This window comes from Mustela putorius, unplaced genomic scaffold, assembly GCF_011764305.1.
Source record: "Mustela putorius furo isolate JIRA1106 unplaced genomic scaffold, ASM1176430v1.1 tig00000196_pilon_pilon_pilon, whole genome shotgun sequence".
NCBI classification, from domain to species: Eukaryota; Metazoa; Chordata; class Mammalia; order Carnivora; family Mustelidae; genus Mustela; species Mustela putorius.
The window spans coordinates 10286363-10313292 of record NW_025421310.1 but is presented as its reverse complement, the minus strand read 5'-3'; the positions used below and the strand labels follow the sequence as shown (position 1 = coordinate 10313292).

The following is a 26930-nucleotide window of genomic DNA, read 5'->3' as shown; positions in this document are numbered from 1 at the left end:
CACCCAACGTGGGGCTTGTAATAACTACCCCGAAACTGAGGGTACCATGCTGTACTGACTGAGCCAGCCAGGTGTTCCTCCTTTATTTTTTAATTGATATTTAAAAGTTGATTGATCGTGTGTTAATTGATATTTTGAAATTACCTGTACAGATAGGTAACTGAATTTTTTAGGTTATATTATTTGTGAATTCATTTCATCAGGGTAGAGGCTATGAGAAAATTGTTGACATTTTTCAATTTTGAAAATTTCAATTTTGAACTTTTTCAAAAAATGAGAAAAATTGTTTTTAAGGATTTATTTATTTTAGAGAGAGAAATAGAGCAGGGGAAGGGGGAGAAGGGGAGAGAGGGAGGGAGAATCTCAAGCAGACTCCACGCAAAGAGCACAGCCTGATGCGGGGCTCGATCCCATGACCCTGAGATCATGACCTGAGCTGAAATCAAGAATCAGACACTTAACCAACTGAACCACCCATGTGCCCCAAGAAATGTTTATTATAAAAAGAGGACATGGCATACCCAGTAACAGTGTGGGACAGATGTTCACCAAAATCTGCATACAGAGACAGGGATTGGCAGACTACAGTCTGCGGGCCAAATACTGTCTATGGCCTGACTTTGGGTGGCCCAGAGCTAAGAATGGCTTTATATTTTTAGAGTTGTAAAAAGGAAAAAAAAAAGAAGAACTAGAGGAATAAGTGATAAAGAGCATATGTGGCTCCTAAAGTCTAAAATATTTACTATCCAGCCCTTTACAGAAAACATTTAACAACCTCCGGACTAGAATGTTCTTAGCAGCCCTATTGTAATAAACCGAAACTGGAAACCACACAAACACCCATTCACAGTTGGATGAATAAAAAGATAGTGTTGTATTTGTACAATGGAATGCCATCCAGCAGGAGTTGAAAAACTTTTTCTGTTAAGGGCTGGATAGTAAACATTTCCGTCTTTCTGGGCCATATGGTCTCTGCCACGGCCATTGTAGCAAACAGCTATAGATAACTGTGAATGAAGAGATGTGGCGGTGTTCCAATAAAACTTTATTTATAAAATGAGCAACAGGCCGGTTTTAGTCCCCAGGCTGTAGTTTGCCAACCCCTGAGGCACAGAAATGAGCATAAACAATCTACAACATAAGCCCACGTGGGTACATTACGTAAAGCCAAAGGAAAACCGGCCGTACAATTCCCTTTATAGGGAATTCGAGACCAAGAATGTTGGCCTCTATGGTGTTTCAAGTGAGGATGGGGTTGGAGTTTTCTGCTTTTGAATCTGGCTTCCCCAGCGTGCTCACTTTGTGATAAAGCCTTGCCTCCTGTGCACTCAGGAGGCAAGAGCCTCTTTTGTGGGCGTGTTCTTCCAAACAAAGGCTGGCAAGGGCGTTGGCTGGCATGGTCTGCGATCTCCCATGGCAGCTGGTGCACAACAGAGGGGCCCCCGGCCTCTCTCTGGAGGTGGGATCTGACCGGCTTCTCAGCCTCGCAGCTGTTGGAGCTTCTCAGAGCCGCTGATGGAGTGAATTCGACGTGGTGGAAAAATTCTCAGATTCTTAGGAGAACCACGCCTCCCTGACGACTCCCTCTTCATCTCTCCAGTTTCAAACCAAGAAATGAGCAGGGAGAAGAAGAAGAAAAAAAAAACAAGTTAAAGTACCTCGGAGATGCCAAGGGAAATGTCATAAATGTCAGGTGATGAAATTTACATTCATCATTCCTAAGAGAGCGTTGTTAACTCCTCTCCTTCAGGCTGTGACTCTAGTGTCCCCTCCACAGAGAGACCTTCCCTGGGCCACCCAATGGTCGCCTGTGACTATCAGAGGCTGGGAAGAAGCAAGGAAGAGTTCTTTCCTCTGGTTTTTGAAGGTGGCATGGCCCCGCCAACACCTTGATCTCAGGCTTCTGTGCTTCCCCAACCATAGGCCTATAACACATGTCTGTTGTTCTAAGCCACCCAATCTCATGGCATTTTTGCATGGCAGCCCTAGGAAAAGGATCCAGTGTGTGTTACCATCTGACTTATTATTTATCTTGTTTATTCTCTCCCCAGTGGGATGTGAAATCCACAAGGGCCAGGATTTGTGTCCATCTTGTCCACTGCTCCTCCCCAGGGACTAGCCAGAGCTTGTCCTCATAGGTGATCAGTTAGTGTTTATCGAATGAATTCGTTTAGGCATTCTAAAAACACAGAGTGAGCACTTTCTTTGTACCGATGCACTGTAGGGTCAGAGTGGATATTAGGCATGGTTGATACTGCCCTCATCATGCTGAGAGGACAGACCTCTGTCCTGAGAGGACAGTCACAAAACACAGATGAAAGTGAACGGACGTATCTGTAGGAAATGAGCCTGGAGGAGGAGCTCTGTGGGTCAGCAGACAGATTAGTGAGGGTTGTGCAGTGAAGAAACACTATCAGGAGGAACCATGATTTGAGTTGAGGATTGACAGGTTGAATTATGTCTCCCTAAAATGACACTGAAGTTTTGACCCCCAGGACTTAAGAATGTGACCATATTTGGAGGTAAGGTCTTGGCAAATGATCAAGTTAAGGTATGTATTAGGGTGGGAGCTACTCCAATAGGATTGAGGTCCTCGTAAAAAAGGGGAAGGTTGTGGGGCACCTGCCTGGTTCTGTTGGTGGAGCCTCTGACTCTCGATCTCAGGGTCATGAGTTTAAGCCCCATGTTGGGGATAGAGATAGCTAAAGCAGCTGGGGCAGGAGCTTGGACACAGACACACACATACAGAGGGAAGACAACGTGAAGACAGAGAAAACATCATGTTCAAGTCAGGAATGCCTGAAGCCAAAGCTGCCAGAAGCTGGGAGAGATGCCTGGGCCAAATTCTCCCTCAGAGCCTCACAAAGAACCCACCCAGCTGACATCTTGGTTTTCAGCTTCCAGATTCCAGAACCGTGAGACAAAAACATGTCTGTTGTCTGGGCCACCCAGTTTGTGGAGCGGGTTATGGCGGCTCTAGCGAGCAACTCCAGGTGGGTAAAACTCAGATACGTGGGGAAGAGAAGGTAGCCAATGCTCAGAGGTTGAAAATCTCTGCCTCCGTTGTACTTCCGTTTACTATTCTCAGAGTTCATTTCCTGTCTGTCTGTGTTCTCTCTTTCCTTTGGTCAGCATTTTATTTTATTTTATTTTATTTTATTTTATTTTTTTAAAAAAGATTTTATTTATTTATTTGACAGACAGAGATCACAAGTAGGCAGAGAGGCAGGCAGAAAGAGAGAGAGAAGGAAGGAGGCTCCCCATGGAGGAGAGAGCCCGATGTGGGGCTCGATCCCAGGACCCTGGGATCATGACCTGAGCCGAAGGCAAAGGCTTTAACCCACTGAGCCACCCAAGTGCCCCTTGGTCAGCGTTTTAAAAAACTTACTGCCACCTGATATTACATAATACATCATATATTTTATTGCTTACTTGTTCATTGTCCATCTCCTCTACTGCCAGGTGAGATCCAGGAGGAAAGAGACTCTCTGTGTTGTCCGTGGTGGTATTCCCAGCATGGAGTAGGTGCTCAAAAAAATTCCTGTTGGGACGCCTGGGTGGCTCAGTTGGTTAAACGACTGCCTTCGGCTCAGGTCATGATCCCAGCGTCCTGGGGTCGAGTCCCACATCGGGCTCCTTGCTCAGCAGGGAGCCTGCTTCTCCCTCTGCCTCTGCCTGCCATTCTGTCTGCCTGTGCTCGCTCTCTCTCCTTCTCTCTCTGACAAATAAAAAAAATCTTAAAAAAAAAAATTCCTGTTGGATTTTTAAGAATGCAGGCACTGGAGTGAAATGCTGTGGGCTCAGGCCCCAGCTCTGCCCCTTGCTTCTTTCTCTCTGAGCCCGTTCCTACATTGGCAAAATCGAGACAATGGTATCAAGAGTATTAGACCAAGATGTTGTGTGTAAAGTTCTTGCCATACGTGGCTCATTTTCTTTGATCATTTTGGGATCATTTCAGATGTCACCAAAAAAGTTGCAAAAACAATGTGGAGAATTCCCATAATTTCTCACCCAAGTTTCTCCAAAGGTTAACCCCTTACATAACCACAGTAAAATGATCGAAATCATGACACTAACCTTGTAAACTGCCTGTGAACCAACCCACGAACCTTATTCAAATTTCCCTGATATCTCAGTCCTGTTCTTTTTCTGATCCGGGATCTCACATTACAATTAGTTGTTGTGTCTCCTTAGTCTTCTCCAACATGTGATGCTTCTGTCTTTTTTTTGTCTTTCATGACCTTGACCCTTTTGAGGAGTACAAGCCATTTATTTCATAGAATGGCCCTCAGTTTGGATTTGTTTGATGTTTTCCTTATGATTAGATCCAGGTTATGTGCTTTGGGCAGGAACACTGTGGAAGTGATGCCATGTCCTTCTTGGTGCATGACATCAGAAGGCCCCTGATGTTGGGAGGTCCCGTGACCAATCATATTCATTTTGATTACTTACTGAAGGCACTTTCTAGTGTCTCCTCTGTAAACTTACTATTTTTTACAGTGTTCATTTGATGCTAATTTTATTTATTATTTTTTCCAACACACATTTACTGAGTGCCCACACTAGATGCCCAGGCCCTTTCCAAGAGGTTATGGCAACCAAGATGAGTAAGACTTTTCCCTGCTGGAATGTCACACTCTCATGAGGAAGATTGAAAAGTAGCCAGGATTCACAACGGAGAGACCAGTGGGTGATTAAGTTCTTGAAGGGTACGTCAGGGGTACAGGAGGTGTATACTGATCTGTCTGAGGGAGTCAGAGAAGGCTTCCTGGGAGAAGGGATATTTGAGTCGGGTATTTGAAGGATGAATAGGAGTTCACGAGGGGAGGGGGAGAGAATTCTGGGTAATGGGAGCAGTATTTGTGCAAAGATGAAAGCGATTATTTCTGGTGCCAGTTGAAGGGCTGGGATATTGTCCTAGAAGCACTGGGGGGCCATGGGAGGACTGTGAGTAGGGGACGAGTAGGGTCAGCTCTGGGTTTATAAAGACCATCTGGTGCCATATGGAGGACAATCCAGAGGGGAGAACCTCGAAACCTGGAAGGGTAAGTGTTCAAGTTGGAGGGAAGGATGCCTGAATTGAGGCTGGGCCAAGAGAATGGTGAGAAGGCAGGGTGGGGGTGGGCTGCTGGAGGGTTGAACGAGGAGAGAGACAGTGATGGGGGTGCTCCTGTTATCTAACCTAGATATATGGATATACAGAGAGGCCATTTATCAAGAGGGGGAATACAGGTATTAGAGCAGGTTTGGCAGGAAAGATAATAAACCCCATTTAGTGTAAGTATATGGCACATTTTTTTTTTTCTTTTTGTAACTCTACACACAACATGGGGCTTGCACTCAAAACCCCAAGATCAAGAGTTGCATGTTCTTCCAGCTGAGCCAGCTGGGATACCCAATGTGCATGGCATATTTAAGAAAGATTTCCCTAAAAAAAAAAAAAAAAAGGAAAGAAAAGGGAAGGGATGGGAAGGGAAGGAAATGAAGGAAGGGAGAAAGACTTCCTGGATGGTTGGCTCCAAGTGGTATGTGGAAGTTAAGAGTTAATCCCTCTGCAATTTGGGAAAGAAAGGGCTTGGCTGGAGTGTCTTTTTCTCTTGCTCCTCCTCTTTCTCTGAGGATAAACATAAGTCAGATAACATGGTCAAGAAAGTACCTGGCACTCAGTAAATACTCATTAGCTGGCAGTTCTGTGTGTATTTTTTTAACGTAATGAGTACCTACCAAGTGCCAGACTATTATTATTATGGTTGGATGTTTTTTCCCTCATTCTTGCCTCTTCTTTCTTTCTTCTTTTCCTCACCCCCAATGGTAAGGCTGAGCTGTCTGGCACAATAATGCATCTCTGTCATCTTAGGAAATGCAGTTACTTCTGTAAGAGACGGGTTGATTTCCCAGTAGAACTTACAGAACTTTCTGTGATGATCGAAATGCTTATCTGTGCCTTGGAAATGGTAGGTACCAGCCTCGTGTGGCTCCTGAGCTCTTGAAATATGGCTAGCAAGACTGAGGAATTGATTTTTTTTTTAAGATTTTATTTGTTTATTTGTCAGAGAGAGAGTGCACACAAGCAGGCAGAGTGGCAGGTAGAGGCAGAGAGAGAAGCAGATTCCCTGCTGAGCCTGAGGTGGGTCTCGATCCCAGGACCCTGGGATCTGACCTGAGCCAAAGGCAGCAGCTTAACTGACTGAGCCACCCAGGTGTCCCTGAATTTTTTTTAAGGGTACCGCTGACCCCAACTTGGGGTTTGAACTCAGGACTCAGATCCAGAGTCACACGCTGCAGCAACTGAGCCAGCCAGAAACTCCAGGAACTTTAATTTTCAATTTAGGTTTCAATTGAAACTTGAACAGACTCATGTGACTGGTAGCTACCATGTTGGACAGTGTGACCCCAAAACTAAGGTTCCCTTCCCCCAGGAACTGTAAAAATTTGCCTTGTTTTCCCTAAAGGCACAAAGTCTCAAGGATTGCTGAGGTCGCAGGGGAGTGGGAGCTGAAGAGGGAGAGAAGAATAAAAAAGAGGGGTACATTGGGAACTCCCTGTGTGGGTGTCGGGAGTATAAAGTGAATGAGTCAAATAAAAAAAGGTGGGGTGCCTGGGTGGCTCAGTCATTAAGCATCTGCCTTCCTCTCAGGTCATGATCCCAGCGTCCTGGGGATCCAGTCCCACATCGGGCTCCCTGCTCAGCTCCCCCTGCTTGTGTTACCTCTCTCACTGTCTCTCTCTGTCAAAGAAATAAATAAGGCATGTATCCCTCTTGGAATGCAGTGAAAAAAGACCAACAACTTGATTCAAAATATGGGCCAAATATCTGAATAGACACTTCCCTAAGGAGAAATTACAAGTGGCCAATAAGCACATGAAGAAAATGTTCAACATCATTAGTCTTCAAGGAAGTGCAAATTAAAAACCACAGCGAGACACAACACACCCACAATGGCGGATATTAGACAGTGTTAAATGTCACAAGGATGGGGAGCAGCTGGAACTCTCAAACACTGTTGGTGGGAAAAAGAAAAGCATCGCATCTCATCTCATCCCATCACAATGCTATCTAATCATATAATAATATCTAGTAATAATAATAATAATAATAATCTGATAAGAAAGATGTCCACAGTCTAATCTCCAGAAACTGTGAACATCTCTTTATGTGGTAAAAGGGACTTTGTGGATGAGATTCAATAAGGGTCTTGAGGCAATTATCTTGGGTTTCATCCTGGATATTATCTTGAGTATCATCACAAGGGTCTTTGTAAGAAGGAATTGGGAAGGTCAGGGTCAGAAGAAGGAAATGTGCTGGCTGAAGCAGATGTTGGAGGGCTGAGGCCATGAGCCATGGGATAAAAGCAGCCTTGAGAAGCTGCAAAGGACAGAGAAACAAATTCACCCTTAGAACCTTCTGGAAAGGGCATGGTTCTGATGGCACCTTGATTTTAGCCCTGTAAGACCCACCTCGGACATCTGACCTCCAGATCTAGAAGGAAATAGATTTCTACTGTTTTAAGTCACTGAGTTTGTGAGAAATTGTCACAGCAACAATGGCAAGCTACCGCAGTCAGCGTGGGGGAAAAGTCTGGCATTTTCTTCTAAATTAAACCCACACCAATTCATGACTCAGAAGTTTCACTCAGGTGTTTCCTCAAGAGAAATAAAAATGTACACCTGCAGAAAGGCTGGTGTAAGAGTATTGGAAGCAGGTTTCTTCACAATAGTCCCAAACTGCAAATATGCCGGCTATCCACGAACAGAAAAATGGATAAAGTCATGGGTACATTTATACAGAGGAATAATACTCATATCAAATAACTGACTCATACAATAACACAGATGAGTTTCAAAACCATTTTGCAGGGGCACCTGGGTGGCTCAGTCAGCTAAACGGCTGCCTTTGGCTCAGGTCATGATCCCAGGGTCCTGGGATGGAGCCCCGCATCGGGCTCCCTGCTCAGTGGGGAGCCTGCTTCTCCCTTTCCCTTGAACCCTCCACCTGCTTGTGCTCTCTCTCTCTCTCTCAAAAAAAAAAAAAAAAAGCGTCTTGCAGAATGAAGGAAACCAGACACAAAAGATCACCCACACTGGGATTCCATTTATAAAAAGATCTAGAACAAACAAAAGTCATCAATGGTGATAAAAATCAGGATAGTAGTTGCCTGGAGTGGTGTGGTGGGGACGAAGGTGGGGATTGATAGGGAAGGAGCAAAGGTAACTTCCTGGGGTGTGGAAATGTTCTGTATTTTCTTCTTCTTCTTCTTCTTTTTAAGATTTTATTTTTAAGTCATCTCTATACCAAACATGGGGCTCGAACTCACAACCCCGCGATTGAGAGTCGCACCATCTACCAACTCAGCTAGCCAGGGAGGCACTCCTGCCCTGTATTTTCTAATAGTTGTATATGTATTTGTCCAAAGTCATGGACTGGTATATTTAGGAGCTTTACATTTTACTGTTTGTGAATTCCACCTCCAAAGGGAACCATAAACCGAGAATGAACTGTAGCTAATAAAATGTGTGATGAATTATTTAGAATTAAAGTGTCTGAAGTTTGCGAAGTATTCTAAGGAGTGGCGAGACAGCAGAGTTTCCCAGCTTTGGTACTATGGACACTTAGGGCCAGGTCATTCTTTGTCATGGGGGCCATCCCAAGCACTGTAGGATGGGGCCTGGCACCTCTCCTCCCCTCCACAGTCCATCACAATAGAAGAGTCTGTTTCCAGACATTGCAAGATGTCCTCTGAGCGGCCTGATTTGTCCCTGGAGCAGAACCGCTGAGATAGAGGGAGGGATACATGGATATATTTGTCATAAAATAAATACAGAAAATGCCAAGTGTAGAATGTAGCCAGGGGCTACCCCTGTGTCCACTGGGCACTTCCCCCCCGCCACTGCCTGCAACATTTCTACATGCTTGAGATGTTTCATAGTAAAATATTACGGAACAATGCACATCCCAAGAGCCATTAGCCTTGTTAGTGTCTACCCTAGTGAGAGACAATTGGTCTGTGTTCACAAGAAGGATTCAGTGGGAACATTCATCTTTCCTCTCGTCTCCTTGTTTATAATAGGAAAACCCAGGAAACAGCCTACGTGCCCATCAACCCCCCCACCACCATGGATTGGCTGGAATAAACTTGGATACATCCGCATTGTCGAGTTCTGTGCCCTCGTTTTTGGTTTTGTTTTTAAAGAGAAAGACACGAATGTGCTCACATATCGAGCCCCAGCCGCCGCGGACCTCAGCAACCAGACAAATGTCTCGAGGGCCTTTCAGGGCTGATGGCTCTGCCCTGTACCTTGGTCCTCTCTTTCCATTTATCAGAACCCCCAGGACCGTGTGCTAAAAAGGGCGAATTTCCCTGATATAGGTGTCTGTGTTATAATTATACATTTGCATATGGATTATACCTCAAAATGCCTGACTTTAAAAAAAAACAGCAATGATTCTGTGGAAGAGCTTTTGGGTTTTATTTGCTGGAGGAGGGAAGAACGGGAAGGCAGGGAGGGCAGGTGCAGGAAGGCAGGCTCCCAAGGCTTAGGTGTGGGCCCTGAATGTGCAAATCTCATCTCGTGCCACAGTCTGCATGTGAGAAGGGGCAGGGAGGACATCCCAAGGTGAGGGCACTGCCTGGCTTGGGCTGAGGCTTGGAGGTGGGTCCTGGGGCAGGTGTATCTACCACGAGGCTGGAGTGCAGGGAACGTGAAGGCGAGCGGTGGGGGGCGGGGGGCAGGAGGTGATCTGAAACCAGATTGGGACTCTCAGCACTTACAGTTTCTATCCTGTCACCAGGCTGTTAACATATACAGCCTGTCATATATTCGTTAATTATACACCTGCCTTATCTGCTTTCCCAGCCTGCGTTCCGTTCAGGTGGGCAGATGATTCCGGAGGCCTGAGAGACACTGGAGGCTATGCTGGGATCCAAGGAAGGCAAGGTGACCCAATTCAGGTCTGTGCCATCGAGGAGCTCCCAGGCCGGTGGGAGAGACCAGCAGGTGAGCAGCCAATGCCCGCACCTGGGGGAAGAGGCTGCCCATGAGGGGCCACAGGCATGGGCAGGGCTCCTTACAAGAAATCCTGGAAGGCTTCCTGGAAAAGGAGGCATTGGGGGGGTGAGGGGAGACCTTTCCCAATGTCGGGAAGCCCATCTCAATAATAGCAATGATATTAATATGATAATAGTAGCTGGCGACATTTATCGAGTATTTGCAACATGCTAGAATCCCTGCACTAAGCACAGGGTAGGAATCAATTTAACCCTCCAGCAACTAGGGTGGATACTCTTAGCATTGTCATGATTCCCCTTTTTGTGGATTAGGAAAATTGAAGCACCGATTGGTTTCTTGCCCTCAGACTATGTGTGTGATGGTTGGGGAGACAATCAGAGTCTCAGTCTAGGGAAATGCATGATTTACCGGAGGCAGCCAAAGGCGCTGGTGGGAACTGAGAGCCGGGGTGACTGCTTCTGGCTGGGGAAGGCTGGGGGGGTCTCCAAGAAGAGAGGGACCCCTGAGATGGATCCTTTGTCGATGGGTATGTGCGAAGCTGGGCACATAGAGTTATGTCATATTTTCAGTTCTTGTCTTGCTGTCCTTTGTCCGTATCCCTGTTTTTCCTTCTTTTTTCTCCGCCCACCCTCTCGGTCCACTGGCCCCACTCCTGGACAAACCCAACACGTTGCGTTCATGCCTCTCTGGGTATGGGCTAACACCTGCAAACCAGCCAGTCTCTTTGTGTAACTCTATCCTCTACATTGATATGAAAGATGCATTTTATCTTTTAAATTGTGCCGTGGGACCAAGTTCTGTTTCTTACTTTTTCCACTCAGCGTTATGTCGCCCATTGTCATACGTAACACTGATTTACTGCTTCTAGAACACCTGGGGGAATCCACTCCCTTTTACTTACCCACTCCCCAAGCAGCAGGGCCCGTGATCGTGATGGTCTCTGTGTTCCCAGTCCCACCCGTAAGGCGGCCTTGGTCAGTTTTGGACACACCTTCGTATATCACCTGAGTTCGAGTTCTGTGGGTACTTGGAAACGCGGTTGCTGGGCTCTGGAATCAGTGCACAATTAATGCCACAAAAGTCCATCTGATCATCTGGGCTGGATCTTGAGGCCCTCACAGCATTTTGCCAGGTAGACAGGGTGGAGAAGGACCAGTCAGTTCAAAGGATTGAGCAAAAACTGAGTGTGTTCGAGGGTCAGGAAATTACAGGTGGACCTCCCGGAGGTATGGGACCTGTGGCAGATTAGCCCATCATAAATACCTGACTGGTTGGTTTCTTTCCTGAAAAGGAAACTAGGATTGTTGTGGGTGGCAGTTTGGCAACATGTATGAAATGCTTAGCTGCTTTATATGCTGACTCAGCGATATCTGTGCATGTACATGAAGAAGCAGGAAGGGTGTTTGCTGGATTGTCATTTGTAGAAGGGCACGACGGAAGACCATGGAAAGCCCCATTCGGAAACAGGTCAGTGGTCCTACAGACTGATGTTGGAATGCCATGCAGATGTGAAAAAGATTAGAGTGAACTTAAATATAGGGGTCCAGAAAGTTCCCCACGACATATTGTTAAATAAGAAAAGTAAGTTCTGGGCACCCTGGGTGGCTCAGTCAGTTAAGCATCTGCTTTTGGCTCAGGTCGTGATCTTGGCATCCTGGATTGAGCCCCACGTCGGGCTCCCTGCTCAGCGACCAGTCTGTTCCCTCTGCCTCTGTGATCTCTCTTGCTCTCACTCTCTCTCAAATAAGTAAACACATGAATATCTTAAAAAACAAAAAGAACAGTAATTGCAGTATACCAAGTATGATCCTATTTCCTAAACACAAGAAATCACAGGAAATATTTTTCAGTTACTTGTTTATCTATCTATATAAATCAGAGGGTGGCAAACTTTTCCTGTAAAGTCTATAATAGTAAATATTTACATCTTCGAGCCTTGTATAATCTCTAGCAAAACTCCTCAGCTCTGCCCTGGTGGTGTGGAAGCAGCCATAGATGCATCAGCCAATGAGCGTGGCTGTGTGCCAATAAAACTTTATTTACAAACACAGGTGGGGGCTCCCAGATGTCAATAAATAGTATGTGTTTTTGGAAGAGTACACACCAAAATATTATGAGGTGATCCATCTGAAAGGGGACCTGGGAAGGAAGGTGCAGGTCAAAGGAAACATTACCCTCTTACTTGAATTTTTTCCCACCTTGCGTAATTAAAATTGTTTTAATCTGAAAAGGAAATAATGTGTAAAAAACAGCTTCAGTGGCCTTTTCTCCCTTCCTGGTTATAAGGTCATGATTTTTGTTTTAGAAAATGCAAGCAGCCTGTAAAAGTAACCAGGAAGCAAAAGTTTCCCATCATCTTACCAGCTTGAGCAGAATTTCTTTTTTTGAAGTTTATTTATTTATTATTCTGTATTATAAATCAGCATAGGATAAAAGAGATCAAGTAAAATACAGAGCACACAGAAAATAAGTTTATTTATTTATTATTAGTAATCTCTATATCCAACGGGGGCTTGAAGGACTGTGAGATCACAACAGTCATATGCTCTTTCAACCGAGCCAGCCAGGCACCCCTTGAACGGAATTTCTTTTTTCTTCCTTCCTTCCTTGCTTTTTTTTTATAGTCATGTTTTCTTTTGAAGATTTATTCATTTATTAGAGAAAGAGAGTGCTAGTGAGTGGGGGGAAGGGCAGAGAGAGAGAGAGAGAATCTTCATTATTTTTTAAAAATGATTTTATTTTATTTATTTATTTGAGATTGGGAGAGAGAGTGAGCAAGAGAGAGCACAAGCCTAGGAAGGGGCAGAGAGAGAGGGAGAAGGAGACTCCCTGCTGAGCGAGGAGCCTGATGCAGAAATCGATCCCAGGACCCTGAGATCATGACCCGAGCCAAAGGCAGACGCTTAACTGACTGAGCCACCCAGTCATCCTTAAGCAGAATTTCTTAAAGGGTTTATTTCAATCACGCAAGAGATATTTACGGAACACTCACTGTGTGCAAATGTCAGGTGCTGGGAACAGAGCAGTAAACGAAGCAGAGTCCACACCCTCTGTAGGGTGGTATTTTACAGTCAAAGACAGACAGACAAATAACAAACACAGTAAATAAGTAAATGATATAATATGTTGGAAATAAGTAAATTATATAATATTTTTCTAAAAACAGAAACAGGACAGCAGGTGAAAGAGATCAGGGCTACCTGGGGGCTGGTATGCTATTAAACAAAGTGGCCAGGGAAGGTCTCATTGCCAAGGTTACATTTAAGCAAAGACTTGAAGGAATAGAGGGAGTGAGCCATGGGGATTCTGGGAGGGGACACAGCCTGTGCAAAGGTCCTGAGGTGGGAGCATACTAGGTGTGTCCAAGGAACAGCAAGGAGGTATGTATGGAGTAGAGGGAGTAAGGTGGAGAGGGAGGGAGGTGAGATCAAGGAGGGGAGGGGGCTGTATCCTTCTGGGTCTTGTGGTCAAGGTAAGCACTTAGTTTTTACTTGGAATGAGCTGGGAACAACTGGAGGGCTCTGAGAAGAGAAGGGACATGAGCTGACCTAGGGAATAGCCCAAGGGAGGCAAGTTGCTGAAGCAGGGAGACCAGAGAGGAGGTGACTGCAGGGGTCCGGGGAGGAGACAATGGCAGGTTAGTTAAACTGGAGCAATGGCAACAAGGGGTCAGACTCCGGATACATTCCAAAGGTCAAGTCGACAGTCCCTGAGGCTGGACTAGATGGAGGGGTTAAGGAGAAGAGAGGAATTAAGGATGATGTCAAGTGTTTTGGATTGAGTGTGATCTAGAACCACACTCAAGGGGCCACGAGATCTCCTGGGAATTTGTAAAAATGCATATTCCCAGGCCCTACCCAGATCTCCTTAGCTGGTGTGTCTGAGGTGGGGCCCAGGAACCTGCCTTCTGAGTGAACTGTCCAGGGTGCAGACTGGGGACTGGTGACCCCGAGGTCATGGTAGTGGGCCTCTCTTGGGGGCGGGGGGTCTACTCAGGAACAGAGTATCGGTGGATGAGAGGCTCCCTGCTCCCAGCCAGGATTCCTTCCTCTGCGACATGGGGCCATCGACAGAGCCCGCCTCCCAGCGCTGATGTGCCATCTGAATGAGCTCATGTGTATAAAAGATTTAAACTGGAGCCGGTGCATACAGGCTCCCAGGAAAGGGCAGCTATAATTAGCACCCTCTTCCAGAGACATATGTACTTGGTAAAGGATGAAATTGATCATAAACAAGTCACGGTTTCTGGCAGATCCTAGCACACTTGGCTCCATGTTGGGGAACACAGGGACAAGGTTCTAAATCGGATCCAGTCCGGGCCTTCCAGAGTTCCCAGTCTTGAGGTCCAGGCAGTGCCAGCCCCAGATGGGATGACCCAGGGGAGTCAGAGTAGGACAGGGGAGGGGCGGAGCTATGGGACCCCAGAGTGGGAGCAGGAGGTCCTGGAAGGGCTGTCTGACTGGCAGTGAATACATGAGTTCTAGGCAGGTAAGGTGGCCCAGAGAAGAGTGCTAGGGACATTTGTAAAGGCTAGAGATGCCTAGAATATTTGTGTGAGTGTGATGGGCTTAAAAAGCATCAGAGCAGTATGGTTACATGCATGAACTTTCGAGTCAGGCAGCCTGAGTTTAGATCCCAGCTCTGCCCCTTTCTAGCTGTGTGATCAGGGGCAAGTTTCTTCACCTCTCCGTGCTTTAATACCCAAACCTGTATTGGTTCTCTATCTGTGCATAACAAATGATCCCCCATGGACAAAACTACATGACTTAACACAACACACATTTGTAATCTCATGGTTTCTGTAGGTCAGGAAACAGAAAATTATGTAGTAGATTTTTTTAGAAGACGAATAGACACCCAATATTATCAGGGGTACGTGTGGTTTGGAAGGGAGATGTAGGATGCTGGTCAGGTGAAATGTTATCCTAGTGTTTGATTCCCTCCCCCCATCTTATGTAATTAAAGTAGTTTTCACTTGAAAAGAAAATAATGTTTTTTTAAAAATAGTTGTAGTGGGCGCCGGGGTGGCTCAGTGGGTTAAAGCCTCTGCCTTCGGCTCAGGTCATGATCTCAGAGTCCTGGGATCGAGTCCCACATTGGGCTCTCTGCTCAGCAGGGAACCTGCTTCTCCATCTTTCTTTGCCTGCCTGTCTGCCTGCTTGTGATCTCTCTATGTCAAATAAATAAATAGAAAAAAAAATAGTTGTAGTGATCCTCTGCTTCAGGGACTCCCACAAAGTCATAATCAAAGCGTTGCTGGGAGCGCACTCATCTCATGGTTCAGCTAGAAAGGGTCAGTCTGTGCTCGTTCTCATGGTTGTTGGCAGGATTCAGCTTCTTTCAGGCTGCTGGCTAGAGACCAACCTCCCTTCCTTGCCCCTCGGCCTTAAATGTGGCCACTTGCTTTGTCAGGACCACCTGGAGAGAGTCAGCTAGCAAGATAGAGGTCCCAGTATTTTAAAACCTCATTATGAAAGTGACATCCCATCACTTCGGCTGTATTCTGCAAGTTAGAGAAATTTCTCTCGTTTATAGCAGGGAGAGAAACAATAGAATCTGACTCTCGATGCTTGCTGGGAGTTAAATGATGCAACATATAAGTATAAGAAAGCATTTAGGATGCCTAGGACATAACAAGTATCATAAAAATATGAACAGTTATTATCTGGCCAGCCAGGAGGAGTCAGAAAGGCCTTCTCAGAGGAGGGAATTTTTGAGAAGTATGATAGGAGCTCGGCAGGTGACAGAAGTCATACATCCATTCATTTTCTTAGTCAACAACCTTCTTGTGAGGCATCATGTTTTCCAGGGAAACATGATGTGTGCTGGGAGATCCCAGGAACCCAACATATCTGACCTTGACCATTGTGGAGATACTGGTATCAGGGACATTGGCCAAACCCAAGGCTTGTCCTCTAAAGTCTCCAAGCTGATAGAGGAGGCAGAGAGGGATACAGTCCAGGGTGATCCGGGCAGCAACACAAGAAGGAAGCGAGTAGGTGAGGATTCTGAGAAGGTTGGCATTGAACAAGGGCCTTGAAATGGCTGTCTGATTCCTTCCATTTGCTGAAGCCCAGAGAGGGAAAGGCAGTTGCCTAAGATCACACAGCATGGAAGAGTCTATGGATCCTGGACTCTGGGTATTTTGAGGACCAGGTGAGATGCAAGAGATACAGACCTGCCTCTTTGGAGGCCCTTCACTCAGAGACACCCAACACATGCAAGTCCTAGATTCAGATCTGTACATCCCCCCACAGACAGCAATGTTGTCAGAGTCATCTGACTCTAGACTTTATACCTCCCCATAGACACAGTATACACCTCTGGAGACCCTCCTCACTTCATGTACCAGTGGGATGCTGGCTATGATGGGAACAAAGACATGACTTGGAGTCAGGTCCAGCTCTAGAGGGGCTGCTGGGTCTGCAAAGCTACCAGCAGACAGATCGTTCTAACCGAGTGTGATCAGAGCATCAATATGAGGGAGAGGATATGGTGGCCAGGCAAAGGGTGGGAGTGGAGTGAGACTAGGGAGCCTTTTTCTTTCTTTCTTTCTTTCTTTCTTTCTTTCTTTCTTTCTTTCTTTCTTTCTTTTTTTCTTTTTAAGATCTATCTATTTATGGAGGGGAGAGCAGAGGCAGAACATCTTCAAGCTGACTCTCTGGTGAGCATGGAGCACAGAGCTTGATCTCACCATCCCAAGATCATGACTTAAGTCGAAACCAAGAGTCAGACACTCAACTGACTGAAAAACCCAGGTGCCCTGATTAGGGAGCCTTTTATACACCCAACAAAGACTGGGCCTTGGGAAGTTGGCCTGGAGTTCCTGGAGTAGAGAGATGAAGAGAAGGAAGAACAAGCAGAAGGTATAGCATATGCAAAGGTACGGGGGCACAAAAGACCATTTATTATCCATCCATCTGTCCATCAGTCCATTCATTCATCTGTTGGTCCATTTATGCATTAATTGATTCTTCCATCCATCTGCCCATTTATTTATTGATTGATCGTGTATACACTCCATTCATTCATTTATCCCCCCATCCAGTTATCCATTTCCTCATTTATCCATTTATTTATTTGCTCATCCAATTATTCATTTATCCCATCAGTTACACACCTGTCCATTCATTCATTTACTCAGAGTACCAACTGTCCCATCATCCTTCTATTCCAAATGTCACCACCTCAAGAAACCTTCCCTGACTCCCTTGCTAAAAATAGCCCAGGCCCATGCCTTCTTGCATCCTCTTTGACTTTTTCTTCATAGCCCTTCCTTACCCTGATTTGCCAATGTTCTCTATAATTATATGTTTGCTCGTTCAGTCTGTGTCTACCACCAGAACACACTCATTTATTCAGCGAGAGTGTATTGAACGTCTCCTGTCTGCTAGGCTCTGTTGTAGGCACTGGGGATGGCAGAGGACAAGACGGACAAAAACCCCCACCAGCACGGAGCTGACATTCTAGTTGGGGGCATCAGAGAATAAATAATGAATGTAATAAGCAAACTATTGGCAGGATGGAGGATACTATGGTGAAAGGAAGGAAGGAAGGAAGGAAGGAAAAGGGAAAGGGAAGGGAAGGGAAGGTAGGAGAGGGGAGGGGAGGAGAAGGGAAGGAAGGAAAAAGAGAGAAAGAAGGAAGAAAAGAAAGAATAGGCTGAGCAGGTGAGAGGTATCAGGAGTCCAGGGGGAAAAGTGCTCAGAAATGTCCTCACAGAGAAGGTAGTATCTGAGCAAAGACTAGAAAGAGAGGAGGGGGCCACATGGTTAGCTAGGGGAAGAGCATACCAGTAGAGAGAATGGCATATGCAAAGACCCTGAGGCAGGGCTGAGTCGGGTGTGTTTGGAGCAAAGGAAGCCATGGAGAGATGGCAGGAGATGATGTCAGAAAGGGGACAAAGGGGGCCAGATGGTGTAGGGCCTGTGAGCCCCGGTGAGGACTTTGCTTCAACTGAGTGAGACTGGTGCCAGGGGTAGATTTTGAGCAGAGGAAGGATGGGATCTAACTTAGGTGTGAGCAGTTTCTCTCTGCCTGTGTGTAGTAGATCATGCTCTGAGTTCTATGAGGGCTGGGATTATGTCCCTGTAACCTCCATTTCCTCAGCTTCCAGAACAGGGGTCTGCAAACTCTGGCCCACAGGTCAGATCCTCCCACGTCCTGTCTGTGTAAGCAAAGATTTAGGGAAACACAGCCAGACACATCATTTACGTATTATCTACTGTGGTTGACCTGCTGTAAGGGCACCAAGTGTTACAGCAGGGGCGACGTGACCCTCAAAGCTGAAAATATGTCTGGCCCTTTCCAGAAGAAAAGTGTGCTGACTCCTGCTTTAGAATAGGCCTGGCACATAGTAGGCGCTCAGTAAATATTTGAGGTTGCAGAACTGGACCCGTCATTCATCTTTGACCCTCAAGAGGCCGCCAGCATGCCCTTGTCTCAGAGCTACTTCTAGCTCTGAATCACATGCAGAAAAACAACAGCCCAGCAACCAAAAATAAAATACTGGAACCATTCAGATCCTTACCACAGAGAGAAAAGGTCCCAGGCAGGATTATAGTCAGGACCCATTGTACATTTAGCATGCTCTTTGTCCCTTCTTTTTTCACTAGTAAGACTTGGAACACCGTGGCTCTTGGCGTTGGCTCAGGTTGCCATCTCAGGGTTGTGAGATCGAGTCCCACCTGGGGCTCCGTGCTCAGTGGGAAGTCTGCTTGACACTCTCTCTTCCTTTCCCTCTGCCCCTCCCACCGCTTGCTTTCTAAATAAATAAACAAACAAATAAATATATAACTCTTTAAAAAGTAAAAAAAAAAAAATCAATTAAAAGAGAAAGTAAAACTGCTATTCCCACTAGGCACAGGAGCTGCTCCCCCAATTTTTTTTCTGGTTCAGTCAGTAAAGCATGTGACTTTTGACCTTGGGGTTGTGAGTTAGAGTCCCACATTGGGTGTAGAGTTACTTAAAAATAAAATCTTACCAAAAAAGTCCCCCTAGATTCTCTTATATGGAGCAACCCCCTCGCTGGTTCTCCTGTCTCCTCCCCTCTCAGCTCCAACATTTTACTTTGGTCCATGAACTTAGCTCCCTGATGACTTTTATCCCACACCTGTGCTGCCCATTATTCAGATTCTGCATAACAAGGCAATTATGAATTAAGAATAATAAGGTCTGTGCCGGCCTGCGGAAATCCCTCTCTTTGTCTGGGAACTTGGAATGCTTCTTTGTTCCCATTTCCTTTGTCCCTGATACATCCTTCCTGATATTCTATCACCCCTACTTTCACCCCTCTGTAGTACAGCTTTTGCTATACCCACAGTAGAGTCATATCTGGCCCCTGACAGCCCTAGGCTCGCAACTTAACAATTCTAGTGCGGGGTGGAGATGGATGCCTGGTGGAGATGCCTTGACTGTCAAGGGAATGAATTTGGGTTTTCTCCTGAGGAACCTCAGTGGCAGACTTGGAATGGAAGACAGATGGAGGGCTCTGAATTGGTTTCCTGGGTCCTGGCCACTCTCCTGTAGTTTCATAGAGTGATTCACATTCCAAGCACAGGAGCCAGACTGTTTGGGTTCAAATCTGGGCTCTGATGATTTCTAGCTGTCCAATCTTGGGCTGCCTTCTCTCAGTGTCCTCATCTGTAAAATGGGTATGACACTAGTACCTAATACTTAGAGTTTAATACATAATACATTTAATACAAATATATTAATACATTAATATACTTAATATACTTAGCACTGTGCTGGGCACATAGTAAGTGCTAAATATCTATCACCAGCTATTAAAGTGCTCACTTAGTACAGGCATGCAGCTCATAGAACATCCTCAGCGAAAGGAAGCTCATTATTACCAATCAGTGATGTCATCCGTTACCCTACAGATTGAGAACTAATGACATCTCCAATTTAGACCCTTAGTGGGAATAATGACATCACCAGTTGCCAGGTAGATTTAACCCTCACCGGCATTGATGACATCACCAGTCATCAGGCAGAATATGTTTAGAATGCGAGTGCCAGAGCCTTTCCTGTTTGAATTTCTGTGGTGTCCCAGTTCACACATTCTTCCCTGGGACCCATAAGTACACAGGATTTCATCTGTTTTAGCCTTAGTTTTCTATCAGTCAAATGGGGATAATGGCCTTTGCCATTGCCAAGTAAATGCGTTGGGTGTTGGATTCTTGCTCCTATATCTGTCACCCCAACTCCATCTCCTCTTCCTGCATCTTTGATCCCTGTCTCTTACCTCTCAACCTTTCCCTTTCTCTGGCTTCTTTCCCTCGTGGTAGACATTCTCTCTCTCTGTTGTTGTTTCTCTCCTGCATGCTATCAGAAGGGTTTGTAGGGCAAGGAGTAACAACTGTAATAATAATTACTGTTTTTTTTTAAAGATTTTATTTATTTATTTGACAGAGAGAAATCACAAGTAGATGGAGAGGTAGGCAGAGAGAGAGGGAAGCAGGCTCCCTGCTGAGCAGAGAGCCTGATGCGGGACTCGATCTCAGGACTCTGAGATCATGACCTGAGCCGAAGGCAGCGTCTTAACCCACTGAGCCACCCAGGTGCCCCTAATAATTACTGTTTATTCAACCCTTTCCTGATGTCAGCAGCACACTAGCTTTTTGCATGCATTAACTCATTTAGTTCACACAATGCAAGGATTTGTTACTATGGATTCAACAAAACCTTGAGCACCTACTGTAAGCCAAGCCCTGAGGATCTAGCACTGAACAATACAAAGACCCTTGCCTTCTTGGGACTCATATTCTGGTGAGGAGACGGATGATAAACAGATAAATGCATAAATACTTCCAGTGCTATGAGGAAAAACAAAGCAAAGTCAGGGGAGAGAGTGACGAGGGGAATTGGTTTATACAGAATTATCAGGACAGGCCTGCTGAAGCAGGTGACATTGTAGGAGACCTGACATTGGGGAGAGGCAGATATTCATGCAGAACCCGGTTTGGCGAGGGTTGGGGGGAGAGAAGAAGGATTCCTGCTGGAAGAAACAGCAAATGCAAAGGCCCTGAGGCAGGGCCATGCATGGGGAGTATTTCTGGAACTGAGAAACACCCAGGAGGCCAGGGTGGCTGGAGAGGAGTGACAGGGAGAGAAGAGGGAAGTGAGATCAGAGAGGGCCCGAGGGGACACATCACACAGGGCCTTGTGGGCCACAATGAGATCTTCAGCTTTTACTGAAATGGAGCCGTGAAGCACAAGTTTCTGAGCAGAGGAGGGGTACAGTCTCAATACAATTTGACAGGCCACCCCAGCTGTTCATTCCTTCAGGAGCTTTGATACACACCCATAAAGCGGGGACACGGCTCAGAAATCAACCATGCAGGGCTTTCCAGCAACAGACTAGCTTCAGAGGTGGGCTCCACCTCAGGGTCCAGTGGGGCCTTTGCTTTGTGAACTTGGGAAGTTATCTGTCTTTACCTGAGCCTCAGTTTTCCCATCTGTAAATTGGGAAGCATTAACTACCATTTGGGTATATCATGGTGGTTAAGAGCACCAGTTCTGAAGTCAAATTTGGCAGGATCCAAGCCCTTGCTCTGCCACCTGCCAGCTCCATGCCTTTCGACAATTAACACCCTCTTTCTAAGCTTGGGTTTACCTCATCTGGAAGATGATGATCTTAATTCCAAGGGGTAGTTGTAAGGATTAAATGAGATCATGCAGGTAAAGCGCTTAGCATAGCTTCTGGCATGCATTGGGCACTCAATAAATGATCATTATTATTACTGACGGTATCGCCCACACCTCCGAGAGAGGGCCTGGTACGCGGTCGGAGCTCCACAAAAGTGAATTCTCTCTCCCGTCTCTCCTGCCCGCCGGCTCCCGAGGGACCCAGGCATTCCGGCCTCCAGCTGCCCCCCCACGCCGGCCCTCACAAAGGCCCCCATTCATGCTGCATGCACAAAGCGGTGCATTCACCGGTGTCCCTCGGGCCGGCCTCCCGCCCCCGGCCGCCCCCCGCAGCTCGCCATTGGTTGCCTCCCCTGCCCGTCAGGCCTGGGGTCCTGCCCACGACCGCGCTGCCTGGCTCCGCACTCCGGCGCCGTTCTTTTCCCACGGCTGGCACACTCCGACAACTTCTGATTGGTCCGGCCCGCCAGCCTCTGATCTTGATTGGTGGGAGCATCCCCCACAGGCGGGGCCGTATTTTGTCGCAGCGGGGGCCGATTGGCCCCTGCCGTGCTCATGTGGGCGGGGCTCTCCTGGTGGGCCCGCCCCTCTTTCTCCCCAGGCCGAAGCCTCAGGACGGCCCTGGAAGCCGGTGAGTGCCTGGGGCTCGCAGCCCGCCGGAGGTGGCGGAGCGGGACTGGGCCTGGGGAGGTTGGAGCCTAGGGACCTCGGACAGGAGCCCCGAAGGCCGGCGCGGGCGGCTGGGGAGAAGCGGTGACGCGGCCACTCACCTTGGGCACTCAGCGGGACAGCGGCGGGGTGGGGGGGGCGGGGCGTCTACACTCACCCCCAACTCGAGTTCCTACTGTGTGAAAGGCCGGGTCCGGGTCCTCCCTGGGGGTCCCGGGCCTATTCCGCAGACGAGGAAACTGAGGCTCGCTTTGGGACCTTGGACGCTCTAATACCTGAGTCATGGCTTTCAGACCTCCGCCTCCAGATAACGTGTCTCGGTTCTCACGTGTAAAAATTGCAGCCCAGAGACAGGGGTCACGACTTGCAGAGACAGAAGGGTAGGGAAAGACATATTTGAGCACTTGTCATGTACTCGGGCGCTTTTATTTTTACAAGTAAATTTATATTAACTCGAGAGGGGTTATACTGTACCCATTTTACAGGGAGGGGAAAACTGAGGCTGAACAGAGGCAGTGACTGAAGAGAGAAGGGGTTGCGACTAACACTTTGGAGGCTGTGTGCTGGGTCCCTTAACCTTTTTAATCTTATAATAGTCCGCTAAGGCCGGCTGTGGCCCTGTGGTGGAGATGTGGAAGCAGGTTCGATAGAGTTAACCAACGAGGAAGAGGAAACTGATCCCTTTGAGTACCCAGATTCCTCTTTAGAATGACATAAAACGGTATGAGCTTGAATCCCAGCTCTCCCTCTTACTGACTGTGCCCTTCAGCGCATTACTTCCCCTCTCCGTGCCTCACTTTCCTCGTTGGACAAATGGGGAGGCTGATCGTCCCCATCGTATTGTTTTTTGTTTTGTTTTGTTTGACAGAGAGAGACAGACAGACAGCACAGGCAGGGGGAGCAGCAGAGGGAAAGGGAGAAGCAGACTCTCCGCTGAGCAGGGAGCCCCAGGCGGGGTTTGATCCCAGGACCCTGGGATCATGACCTGAGCTGAAGGCAGATGCCTAACAGCTGAGCCACCCAGGTGCCTCTCACATTGGTTTTTGAGACCATTCTATGAATTAAAACCCGGAGAGCTGTTCTAAACGTAGAAAAACACTGGCACAGATTAGATGCGCTTACCCCTCCCTAGTTCTCATTCCACCTATGAGAAAACCGAAGCTCTGGAGGCCAGAATAACACTTTGTGATCTTCTTTGGTACTCTCAATACTCTCTGTGGATTGTGTTGTCCCATTTCTGACGTTATGGAAACTGAGGCTCAGAAAGATCAGACGATGTCGTGAGGCACTGCTTGTTTATTAAGCACTGGGCTGGGGGCCTTTTCTCCCACGTCATCTTATTAATTTCTCTGGCCGCAACTCACGCAGAGGAAAGCTGAGGCCCAGAAAGCTTGAGCGGGATTCGAACCCGGGAGTCTTCAGCCCTCTCCGCTGCGCGTGTCCTTGGTTTTAGCCTCCCGGGAGGAGGAGGGGCGCCTGGGGCTGCCACTGCAGCCCACCTGGCAGAGGACTCTTCCGCCGCCCCCCCCATCCTCCTGCGAAGGGCTTTAGCAGCTCCAGGACCCGCCCCCTTCCCCCCCCCCCCCCAGCAGGTGCTGAGTGACATCAGAGCTGGGCTCCCTCCGGGTGACGCGGCGTGGCCCCGCCCCGCGCTGGACCGCGGAGGTAGTCGCACCTGAGAGCTCAATCGGTCTGGGGATTCCCGTGCCCCCTTCCCATCTTCTGGATTCCCGACGGCCGGCGGCCCCAGGTAGCCCCGAGGATTCGCAGATTAAGGGGGCGGCCATAGGGCGCTTGGGTCTCCGGGAAGTGGGGGTTGGGCGCTCGAATTCCTGGATCTGAGGAGGGGAGTTGGGGGCCAGGAATCCCAGGTCTGAGTGAGGACAGCACTGGGAGCCTGGGCTTCTAGGCCTTGAGGGACAAAGGCACTGGGGCCGGGATACTGGGTCTGGGGGGCCCGACTCCTGGTCTTGAGGAAGGAGGGGGCTGGAGGCCCGCATTCCTGGGTCTGAGAGAGGAAGGGCTGGGTGCCCTGACTCCTGGATCTGAGGGAGGAGGGGGCTGGGGGCCGGACCCCTGGGTTTGAGGGAGGAGGGGCTGGGGGCCCAGATTTCCGGGTCTGGCCACTGAGGGGACTCTTGAATACTACTAGCACTAGGCTGAGGTCAGAGGGCTGGATGCCAAGGGCCCAGCCCCTGCCCCAGGGGCGGATCCCTGGCTCCTTTTCCTTTTCCAGCCCAGCAGTCTCTGCCCCTCCCAGGGCAGGTGAAAGCACCTGTCCCGGTGACAGTAATGAGCCCAGGCAGAGGTGATCCTGCCGGCTAAGGAGGGCGGGGCTGCCGGAGGGGCTCAGCCATTGGGAGCCAAGGCCTGCGCCCCCCCCCCCCCACATCAGGGATGTTGTCAGTCCTCAGGATTTGGATGTCCCGTCATCCTCACCTCTAGCCCAGCTGCCCTAAGGTGAGGGGGTCCCCGGGCTCATGGGTCCAAGGGAGGAGGGACTGGGGGCCCAGAATCCTGGCTCTAGGGAGGGGAGGCATAGGGCCTGCGGATTACAAAAATTCCCAAACCTTTCCTGGTCAAAGGCCACAGGCTGAGAGGGAAGTTGGTGGGTGGGGTAGGGTGAGGGTAGGGGCAAAGTCCCGGGCTTGGCTCTGGGTGGATCAGGGCTGCACTGAAGGCCCGTGGTTAGCCTTGGCAATTGGGAGCCTGGGGAGTGGGTGTGTGTGTGGCGGGGGAGAACCTTGCTGCTTGAGGGCAGAAGCCATCCGTTTGAGGCCTGAGATCGCCAGGACCAAGGGCTGGGGCTTGTGTAGGGGCTATGGGTGAAAGTGGGATGTGTGGTGTGGAGGCGAGTTTCCAGGTGGGAGAGGCTCTGAGGGAGAGCCAAGAGCCTGATGGGACAGATGTGGGGATGTCTCAGGGGGAGCTGGGTGTGTGGGTACGTTGGAGGTGGGGGTCCTGGAGGGCAGAGGCAGAAACATTGAGTGGGGGAGACAAAGATTCGGGTATTCCTGTGACTCGTACAGATGTTTGCAGTGAGAGGGGAGAATAGAGGCAGACTTCTTCAGGAACAGGGCACAGGCGGGGACAGAGAGGGCATTTGTCGTGACTGGTGCTTAGACTGCCCTGAAATTGGTGTGGGCTATTTGCTGCTGCTCTTTGGGGCCTTTGAGGGCCAGGAGGGGTCTAGCCCATTCTGGCTCACCCCGTGTTTCCCTTACAGTACACAGGTCACACCGGGTTGTGGCCAACTGAGACTAGAGGTGCCTCACCCCCAGACCAGGAGCTTCTCAAGGCAGGGCCCCATCTGAAGCATCTCAGGGTCCCCAGACTCTCACTCCGGGCAGAGCCTGGCATCTGGACATCTGGTTGAGTGAATGTTGAGTGAATGCAGAAGTAAATGAATGGGGCCACTCTCCTCATCATAGAGAAAAAGAAGGTGGGTTGCAGGGAAGGAAGGAACTGATAACTAAGACATGAGATTTGAGTCTGTTCTGCAGTTGTGGGGTAGGCCAGAGGGATCAGGGAACCCGAGTGACCGAGATCAGATTGACGCCTTCCTAGGGCTCACATCTAAGGGGCTGATGTCCTCTTCATGGCCCAGTCTGGTGCTCTTGGTCCCCGATCTTACTTCACCTACCACCTCTTCCCCCTTGTTTACTTGGCTCTGGCCACACTGACTTCTCACAATGCCACAGACACACAGGCATACTTCTGCCTCAGGGCCTTTGCACTGGCTCTTCTCCCAGCCTGGAATGCTGTACCTCTCAACATTCCCATGGCTCACTCCCTTCATCTCCCTCAGGGCTTTATTCAAATACCACATCAGAGAGGCCTTCCCTGGCCATCCCCATTAAAACTGCAGCAGCCCTCAATCCTAACATCCCCTGTTCCCTGCTTTCTTTTTCTCTTTGGCATTTATCACCCTTAACATACTATATAATTTACTTATTTATCTTTTTATCTGTCTCCTGGCATTAGAGCATCACTATCTAGTAGGAATAGAATGCAAGCCAACTGTGTAATTTAAAATGTTGTAGTTGCCACATTAAAAATGGAAAAAACTCAAAAGGGACAAGGGTTATTAATGTTAATGATATATTTTATTTAATCCAGTATATTAAAAATAACTATCATTGCAATGTATCAATCACCAAATATAAAAAATACTAATGAGTTTTTTGTTGTACCAAGTCTTTGAAATCTGCTATGTATCTTGTACTTAGAACCCCCATCTCAGTTTGGATTCTCTATTTCAACTTCCCAGTAGCTGTGTGGGACAGTGGCTCCCATACTGGACAGCACTGGACTAGAATGCAAACGCCTTATGTAGGCAGAATGCAAACGCCTTATGTAGGCAGGGATCTGTTGCTCGCTTCTTCTTCTTCTTCTTCTTTTTTTTTTTTTAAGATTTCATTTATCTATCTGACAGACAGAGATCACAGGTAGGCAGAGAGGCAGGCAGAGAGAGAGGAAGGGAAGCAGGCTCCCTGCGGAGCAGAGAGCCCAATGCTGGGCTTGATCCCAGGACCCTGGGATCAGGATCTGAGCCGAAAGTAGAGGCTTTGACCCACTGAGTCACCCAGGCGCCCCTG

At 48.0% G+C, this 26930-nt stretch overlaps 1 protein-coding gene and 1 long non-coding RNA gene across 8 annotated transcripts in view; one reads left to right on the top strand and one right to left on the bottom strand.

The window, feature by feature from the left end:
• Positions 1 to 479: 479 nt before the first annotated feature.
• Positions 480 to 3597, bottom strand: LOC123391269. The gene is made up of 2 exons (XR_006605902.1): positions 3433 to 3597; positions 480 to 1594 (listed from the first exon to the last, which is right to left on the bottom strand). It is a non-coding gene; the product is annotated as an uncharacterized LOC123391269 (long non-coding RNA).
• Positions 2891 to 26930, top strand: part of MYH14 (myosin heavy chain 14) — a 101545-nt gene continuing 77505 nt past the window's right edge. For 2 of the 7 annotated variants that reach the window (XM_045077360.1, XM_045077359.1), the window contains exon 1: positions 22210 to 22294. Coding sequence is in view for 2 of the 7 variants with exons in the window: in XM_045077361.1 (XP_044933296.1) it covers positions 9913 to 9996 (84 nt within the window). In the remaining 5 variants the exon portion in view is untranslated. Of the gene's footprint in view, positions 2994 to 9855; positions 9997 to 22209; positions 22295 to 23926; positions 24083 to 24568; positions 24793 to 25608; positions 25775 to 26930 lie in introns of those variants that run through there. The other 5 variants (XM_045077361.1, XM_045077365.1, XM_045077364.1 and 2 more) reach the window with 5 other exon arrangements.